Raw genomic sequence first — 9,837 nt, 5'->3', positions numbered from 1 at the left:
GTGTAAAAACATTAAAAGTTCACATATTTTAAACTTATAAAATATTGGATTCAAATTTAGTTATCAAAAAATTGGTAATGGATCTTCACGCAATGTGCAAATACTATTAACTCACTAAATAATTTAAAGAATGAATACAAACACAACTTATATACATGTTTAAGTTAGAAGTTTGAATTCATTTATGAGAGATGACTACTATTTATGCAACTTTTTCAAAATTGAATATAATTTTCCATTCAATTTATATTATAAATTTCAATTTTTTTCTTCAAAATTATGTTTGCATATAATAATATTAATAAATTAAATTGCAAAAAATTAGCATTACAACAATTGAAATTAGATAAAGGTGACATACTTAAAAATAGAAATTAAATATAGCTAGCCTCCCATTTTCATTTTTGATATTGTTATGAGAACTGAACCGAACCAGACGGTTTTATCGATTCAATTGTCGAACGGACTTGAAAATAACTTTGGTTTATAGTCTTAACCGAATGAAGAATTAGACCACTTTGAACCAATGAAATTTTGATCTGACTGTATTAAATCCACTTGCACCACTATAACCCACAAACTAAACCGAGTGGTTCACATAATTACAAAAATGTTACTTCAATATAATTATACATGATTATTAATTATATATAAATTTACTTAATCTAACCATATGATTAACCATTTAAATCTAATATGAGAATTCTTCTAGTTTGTGTGTGACTTGAGTTTCACAAAATTGTTTTTTGAAGCAATATTATTTTATGTACCTTTACGTATAATTTAGTTTCATATTAAAATAAGTAAACTCTATGTATAAGCTTAAGTAAATATAGCCATACTTCCATCTTTGTCCGTCATGTATAAATTATTATCCGTATCATTAAAGAAACCTTTCTAATAAGAGTCTTAAATATAATTTATGCACTTGTAGTGTAACAATGTATACATAATCAATACACCATCAATTATTCATTTGAATTACTTTTTCTAAAAAATTAACAATAATTGAAAATGAATAATAGATAATACATTGACCGTGTAAATTTTTCTTATACTATCGGTATAAATATCCTTTTCTCTTTTAGTAATAGAGTACTAGAGGTACTGGTTTGTCATATTTAATTATACACTTATATTTTAAAAAATCATATCTATTAATTATGATTTATTCTGGTTGGCTCTCAAAAATGAAATATCCATGCATTGTCAAAATTTATACACATTTAACATTAATACCATTTATTTGTACTTTTGAAGAATCAATGATGATTAAACATAAACAATGAATAATATAATGATAATATATAAAACTCATACACTGTCAGTGCATATTTTTTCTCTTAATTTTTTTTATATATTGAACAATCATTTACGAGTTAAAAGGGAAATAAAACAAGCATTGCATGAGAAATTATGACATGAGAACCATATATATTTCTAAATTGGTAGCTAATTATTAATATTTATTGGCATTGTTTTTCTCCATATCTCTCATAGGTACAATAAAGGTCACGACTCACAACACTTGTTGCATATAATTATCTATTACTCTTTTGAGATTGTCACAAAAAATAAAACGTTAAATGAATATAACACGGATACTGAGAAAATTAAATATTATGAGCAACAACTTCATGACATGCAAATAAATTTACAAATGAGAACTTAATAATATTTCCCATCCACAAATCAGTACATTTTTTTATATCCAAATATATCATTCACTCCATAGATAAAAACAAATTTATTTTATGATATATGATTGTCTCTCTCAATAAATATAATTCAAATAATCATATTTTGATTTTTTGATTTATATAGAGAACTTGTGGTAACTTATAATTATATCATTACATAACATTTTATTGGTTTTGTCATCGATATACCTTGTAAAGGCTTCAATTTCTATGATGTAATGAAAATGTATGGAGGATAAAAAGGCTTACTCACATGTGCTTGAAATAAAAATGAGGAAACAAAGAAGATAAAGACATAAATAAAGTTAAGAGATTTAGCCATTGTTTTCCACTTCTACTTGCATCAATGAGAAATGATTTGATCTCTTTATAATATAAAAGTAGTTGTATCATGTGCATGAAAAGTAAAGAGTTTTGTAACACTTCTTAACTTATTAAAAGTTACCCTTTCATAAAACTTAAAGCAATACTATTTGTCCATTCAACCCTCTCAAATAATCATTGACCTTAGTAAGAAATTGATCTCCATATATCCTTCATTTTTTACCTACCATTATTTTATTTTTCATTATTTTTTCAACCCACCAATACAAGTTATAACTTATTTTGCATTATAATGTGAACAAATCATTACTTGTTGATTACAAGTATATGTGAAAATATATGGCTAAAACTCTCAACAACTGTATTTATGCCTTGATCTTAATCTTTTTCCTTTCAACCAATGGTTAGTATAAGCCTTTAACTATTCCTTTTCATCTTCAATTAGTTATGTTTTAGATACTTTTCATTCTCTTTTAATAATATCCCATCATTTTTTTTGTAAAATGTCTCAGAAATTGAAGCCTTTTATCCATGTAAGAAAAGAGAAGATTGTTTGGTTGTTTGCCAAAAAATATATAGGTTATCGAATTATCAATGCAAAGATGGTCATTGTTGGTGCTGGTAACTAGTAATCGGAGTAACAATTTTATATTTACATCATGAAGTTGTTGTTCTTAAGATTTCTCTCATTATTCTTGTTATATTCATTTACCTTAGACTTTATACCATAGTCTCAAAAGAGTACAAAATTACATTATGCAAATTCTATGACATTTGTTCGCTTGTGAGAGATAGAGAACAACAATGTTATTGGACATTAGTAATTAGATACATCAATTTAGACCATGATATGATTATTTAATAGATTCTACCGTGAACACTTATTTGTGGTGTGGAAATGAGCTGATTTGAGTAAAACTTGATTCTGCTTGACTCGTTAAAGATTGATCAAGTCAAGTTTTGAGTAATATGAGGAGTTCAATGTTGAACTATATTTTAATTCAATTTCATTCAATTGAAATTCACAAACATTTGATATGATTAATAAACTCAAATTTATGTCATTTATTAACATAAATTTAAATGCCCACAAAGTGATAGTAGATTATTCATGTAGAAGTAGAGAAATTTTGTCAATTTTAATAATAAATATAGCTGCCAATTAAAGTTGATGTAGCATAGATTGTCTACATTTATATGTTGTAAGTTTTTATTATAGAAATTATGTATAATTGGATCTTAAGAATTTATCGCTTTCACATATTAAGAATGATTATGGGTTACTAACCTCTATCCATGATGACCCATCCTACTTTAATGTTGTGTGTTGCTCTTTGTCAATGGAAAAACTTTTTTATCTCCTTCCCTTTCTTTCTATGTTCTTCCTTTATTGATGGTAGTTAAAAACAATCTTTTAGGATAGAGATAAAGATAATGTTTCAAGTCATTTTCTAATAAATATAGTAATTATATCAATTACTATATATAGACTCTTCCCCAAAAGTCTTACGATTTCATTCACAATTCTTCATTCAAGAGTTATATCATTCAAACATCAAAATAATATATCTCTTCATATCACAAAAGACATTTCGTACATATCTATATATAGAAAGTGACTTAAGTGAGAACTATTGTTGATGTGAGAATGATAACAATTAATATATATCATTTGATCTTATTTGAATTGTCAAGATTAAAATATAAGCATATATAACTTTTTTAAGTGATTATGTGATCTTTAACTAATTTTTAATTTAATTATCCATGTATGTTTGTATGTCACCCACTATTCTTATAATTTTTATATGAGAATTATTTTCACTTGAGCCAATCATGTATATATGTATATAATCGAACAAAGTCACGAATCTAATGAATCAAATTATATTTAGATCAAATTCAAATAATTTATTTAACGAGCTCAATATATAGCTCAACATTGGCTCATAAATTAAGTTTTGTCGAACTAAATAACTGATCAGGTTTTAAATAAATATGGAGTTGCTTCATTTAATTTCCAACCTTACTTATTAGTTCCTTTTGCTTATGAATGATTGGCCAAACATATTAAAAAGGAATTACAACCAACGCTAAAAATAGGTATACAGCGTAACGGAAATCAATAGTTAAAGTTTGTTGTTTTTAGGATTATGAATGAACTAAGAAATACTCCAATATTAAATGAGGGAAAATTGTAATGATGTAGTATTATAAATTTCTCTTCAATGTTTTGAAAGCTAACTAAATTTAAATGTTTTATTGGATTGTTTGTTAAAAATATCTTATAGTAAGGGCAATGGAGCATATTACAATAATTCTCAATCCAAAATGAAATTCTAGGAGAATACTAAGAATCAAATGTGGAAATAATATAACAAAGAAACTCTTGTTAAATTTGTTATTTTGATCCTTAAATTAATTATGTTTACATAGTTGCACCTAAGGTTTTATTGTTAGAGCGATTAAAATAATATTTTTTAATACATGACTTCATCTTGAGTAGAACCATGTGGATAAGAGAGAAAAATATACTATTTAGATAAAAATTATAATAGGACTAACAATAATAATAGAAGTAAAGTTAAGAAACTAAAGTAGATAAAAAATTAAAACCACCAAATACATAATTCAAATAGATTTGCTTTGATGTATATTAAATGTTGTTAGAAAATAACAAATAGCATATACTTTTTATGAATTTTATGTAAAAATAAGTAAAATACAATTTGTATATTTTTTTATTTTATCTGCTTAGTCAAAAGCAATAAAAAGTAATTCAAATGGAATTTTTTTTATGGAGATTTATATTCAACAATTAATATTTTTTGAAATTAATCTTGATAAAGAAAAAGCTCTTAAAATTGTCCTGATTCAAAAACAAGGTTTCAACTTCTTTTTTTGAAATTACAAATAATAAAGAGAAGGTTCTTGAAATTGTTCTCGTCCAATTATAGTTTGTAAGTATCCGTTTGTGATATGTATTATACAGATTTTACGTAAGTCCATGTTTTTTTTTTCCATCTCTAATTTGAAAGTTTGTGTTGCTATTGGACAAATTCCATCACCCTTTACTTCAATTTACATCTTTTTGCTAAACTATATTGATTAGTGTTTCTTGCACATTACATGCTTCCTCACATATGCTGAGGTGGCAGAATTATATAATAAGAGTGGGCTTTTTAAAAAAAACAGCGAACTCTTTTTTCTCGATAAAATATTTTTATATTAAACCCAACCCAACATCATACAAATATCAGCAATGTTTTTTTTTATAAAAAATATTTATTTAAAATAAATAATAAATAATCCAAAAAAAAGAGAGGAAGGTGAGACCAACTATAATGAAATTATTGAACCTATGCTAATAAAAATGTAAGTTAGTTTTCTTTTTATATTACTAATGATATTTCCTTACCTTTTGGGTAAGAAATAAATCTTTTTTAGAATTTGTGGTTGTCCTTTCAACAAATGTCACTTTCAAGAATTGAACCCTCATTCTTGGGATCCAGTGGTGTCTTACACTATTATACTAAAGCTGTGTTGGTAAATGTAAGTTAGTATGAGACTTACTATAACTTTGATTTGAGCTTCTTAAGCATTTCATTTAACTAAAAATATTAACATTTGAATATGACTAGTGACACACAGAAAAATATATGGAAAATGTTCCAAAGGAGACAAAAATTGTTGGTGTATAGTTCTCAAGAATAGAAGAAGGTGATGATGATTACATTCTTGTACCAACCACTATTCCTCAACAATCAACAACAACAACCACTAAATACCAACCTTGTAAGGTAAGTGACTAACACTTCTCAACTTCCATCTTAGGCTTTCTTCCTAGTCACTTTTCCTCTCTTATTCTTGAGTTTTCTAACAACCATTGTTCCTAACATTGGATCTCATTTTGTTGAGCCTATGAATGGCAAAGTTAATACCATTTTTCTTTGTTTGTGTTCTGAATATTGTCTCCAACTTCAAGATCATAGCATTAGCTGATGATAATGGAAGTAGTGGTATTGCATCATCAGAAAGTAGTAGTAGTAGTAGTTGCAAGAACACAAATTATCAAACTTTTCTGCCTCCACCATTTCAGAATATATCTTCCACAATATGCAAACCTGTTTGGAATACATATGAATTGAGGGTAAGTTCATCTTACATTAGATTTCTAATGGTTGATTATTTGTTGGTTCTTTTTTCTCTGAAAGCTACACTGCTGAAACTTGTTTATTATGATTTCTTTCTTTGGTTCAAGGTGGATTCATTTTGTACATGATTTTGGAAGTGCTATACTTTAGGATTAATTGCTGTTGTGTTCCTTTATTTTATAGAAAATTCAAATAGGTCCTTCAACCAAAAAAGCTTAAAATCTATTAAGAAATAGATCACTTTCTTATAATAGAATGTCATGGTTAATTGGTTATCTCTTTGCATCTAACTTATGATGAACTCTTGATGCAGTACACAAGAATTGGTGATACAACAACTATTATATTATCTGCTCCATACACTCTTGGATGGGTAGGAATTGGATTTTCAAAAGATGGCATGATGGTTGGTTCAAGTGCTATGGTAGGATGGATTAATAAACATGGTCATGCAAATATAAAACAGTACTATTTAAGGGGTAAGAAGCACTCAGAAGTTATAGCAGATAAAGGTGAACTTCCACTAAATAATGTACCTGCTGCTGTGGCAACCAATGGAGCTGAAATTTATTTGGCATTTCAGCTTCAAACCACAACTCCATTTGGGAAACAGCCAATTTTATTGGCTTTTGGTACTAAGCTTCCACAGAACCACCATCTTTCAAAGCATGAGGACAAAACAGCCATTATATTTGATTTTTCCTCAGGTGCAACATCATTTCTCTTTGACTTTAACATTAGCAAAACATATTTGAGATGTGCCATTTCATAACTATTGTATTTTTTTGTACTAAGTGACAAGTTTTTCAAGTAGTTAAATTTCAGGCTTAATTTGTAATGAAAAAAATATTGTCTAAGAATAAAAGTTAACCAAGTAATAGTGATATATAAGCTCTAAGTTCTAACTTTACTTAACTAAGTTATATTTGTTTTTGTGATTATATAGAGATACACACAGTGACATAAGCTTTTAGTATCAAGCTAGTTAGCTAGTAAAGCTTAACCTTGATTCATTTATATAATTGACTCTAAACTTAAATTTGAGCTTATTTGGTTAAGCTTGATCAAATATTTAGTGAATTAAGCACAAATAGATTAACTTATTTACACCCTGCAGCTCTTCCTGAAGGAAGCATATGTTGTGAAACAATTTTTCAGAGAAGAAACTTAATGAACCATACTTGTGCAGGTTCTACTGGTCCATCATCCAATGGGTTGATTAAGATGAGGAAGAGCCATGGAATAATTGGTATAATAGGATGGGGTCTAATACTACCTGTAGGTGCAATTATTGCTAGATACTTCAGGCATAAGGATCCACTTTGGTTTCATCTTCATTCAGTGATTCAACTTGTTGGATTTGCATTTGGACTTGGCACAGTTCTACTTGGATTACAACTATACTCCAAAATGCATGCTCATATTCCAGCTCATAGAGGCATAGGCATCTTTGTCCTTGTGCTGAGTATTCTTCAGGTTTTCCACTGATTCATTATCTGTAATACTTAATAATCATTCCACTACCTATCATTCTGTTGAGTACAATTCTAGGTTTCTAACTCACTTTGGTGTAGTATTTGGTGCATGAGAATAGGATAGAACATTATACAATTGTCTTTGGTAACATCATCTTTTGTGAACCAAAATTTTCTAATTTTTTAGCCTTTTGTCTTGTTCCATATATGCTTTGTTTTGTTTGGAAAATAAAGTGGGAGTATAGAAAGTTGCAGGAAAGAAATCGAGATGATTTTTTAGTCATTTGACACAAAAGAAAATGAAAAAAAGAAAACGGGTATACTTATGAAACGACATAACCAAAGCTTATCTAGCATAAGCGACATTTTTATTAAGGGTATTTTATTATGCTACATAACCTAAGCTTATGTAGCATAAATGGATCTCCCTTTCACTTAATATAACCGATATCTTTTGTTTCGTTCTGTTTTGACATATCTACCAACAACTATGCAGAGTTGTAAAGTTTAAGATAAATGTATTTTAACCACTTAAGTAAAAAGCTAAACTGACATTAAAGCTATATATGATTTTTCAGATATTGGCATTGTTCTTGAGACCAAACAAGGATTCCAAAATCCGAAAGATGTGGAATTTATACCACAGTTGGTTTGGAAGAATGGCACTTATATTTGCAGCAATGAACATAGTGTTGGGAATGCAAGCTGCAAGGGCAGGGAATGATTGGAAGATAAGCTATGGATTCCTTGTTAGTTTTGTAATTGTTGCAGTTATCATTTTGGAAGTATTGGCATATTTGAAAAGGTCAGAGAATCGTTCTCTTCACAATTTCCATATGGATCCAGCTACAGAAGTTCCATTTCCAAGTAATAATCTACCAAAAGGTAAGTTCTTTCACTTGTTCTAATGTAATATAACTTTACCCGTTTACTAAAATTTCTGCTGAAGATTAATCTTTTTGTTTGCAATTAAGTCCTTAAATGAAATTTTTTTATTAATACACCTCTCTAAAAAATGAATGATGTAAGTAGATAGGTAAAGACTTAAGTTTTAAATCTATGTAATATGACTTTGATAAAGCAGGGTGAATGTGATTACATCAAGTTTTGCACTTCTACAAGTAGTGCCAATTGGCCAGCACAGACAAAATCACATCCTATGGTCATATGGTTTGAATTGTTGAGCTTTCTTAGTTTAGAGATTTAGTCAGCTAGCAGTTTGGCAAGTTGGGCAATCCCAACTTTAGCTTGAGATTGAGCTTTTTTTATTCATTGGGTTTCTTTTGCTGATTGGTCAGAAATATGTAAATTTGTATTGCTGTTGTTTTTGTGTAAAAAATTTGTTCAGATTCAAGAATCAGATTGGCAATTGATCATATTTGGATCAAATGTGCATGTTCATATCTCCTTACCACTGATATTATTTGTGCAACTTCTTCCAAGAAATTGCCCTCTTTAATATAAAGAACTTATTTAAGTTTATAGTTCAATAAACTATTTTAAATTAAGTTTTAATTTGTTCATGGACTTTTCTAGCAAGCTTAGTGAAACAAGTTAAAAACCTATAGCAAATTTATAAACTATTTAAATGAAGTCATCTTCCAAATAAACCCTAATACAAGGGTATAATAGTATAATACTCATCATAAAGTGGCCTTTTAACCTTGTAAATGCAACATGTCTCACAAACATTAATCCTAAACTAGTTTTACATCGCCAAGTTCTTAATTCAGAAAATAATATTGGCAACAAAGTTAGATCTAATGGAAGGTTAGCTAGACTGCGAGAATTAGGGTAACAACCAACTCAGCTGTATTCATTTAAAAAAATTTGACTCCATATTTAGTTAATAAATTTAGTCACGAATCAAATGAGCTAAACTTAAACCAAATAGAATTGAAGTTATTAGTTCCATGAGATATATCAATTATATGTGTATGTATATATAATGGATGAATTTGGATATGAATACAAATGGATAGATGAAAAGTCATCCATCTATCCATATATCAGTTTGTGAAACCCGAGCCGGACGTCAAACCGGCAGAGGTCCCGTACTAGGTTTAATCGGTTAAACCGTCCGGTCTGACCGGGTGATTTCGTACCTAATTAATAATTTTTATTTATAAATATATAGTTATATATAAATGTAAAACTTTATATAATTAATAATTATGTATAATT

At 28.1% G+C, this 9,837-nt stretch overlaps 1 protein-coding gene across 2 annotated transcripts; it reads left to right on the top strand.

Annotated features, from left to right (window-relative positions):
* On the top strand, positions 5,736 to 9,031 carry LOC109333226 (cytochrome b561 and DOMON domain-containing protein At3g61750). Of its 2 annotated transcripts, none has more exons than XM_019568591.1 (5): positions 5,736 to 6,174; positions 6,492 to 6,885; positions 7,368 to 7,654; positions 8,232 to 8,538; positions 8,735 to 9,031. In XM_019568591.1, exons 1-5 carry the CDS (start codon positions 5,950 to 5,952, stop codon positions 8,740 to 8,742), a joined length of 1,221 nt encoding a protein of 406 aa, XP_019424136.1. In that variant the 5' UTR covers positions 5,736 to 5,949; the 3' UTR covers positions 8,743 to 9,031. The 2 variants fall into 2 exon arrangements, with proteins under 2 accessions (XP_019424136.1, XP_019424144.1); XM_019568599.1 differs by having other exon boundaries at positions 5,737 to 6,174; positions 8,738 to 9,031.

This window comes from Lupinus angustifolius, chromosome LG02, assembly GCF_001865875.1.
Source record: "Lupinus angustifolius cultivar Tanjil chromosome LG02, LupAngTanjil_v1.0, whole genome shotgun sequence".
NCBI classification, from domain to species: Eukaryota; Viridiplantae; Streptophyta; class Magnoliopsida; order Fabales; family Fabaceae; genus Lupinus; species Lupinus angustifolius.
The sequence above is the reverse complement of the archived record's forward strand: the minus strand, read 5'-3'. Positions and strand labels throughout refer to the sequence as shown.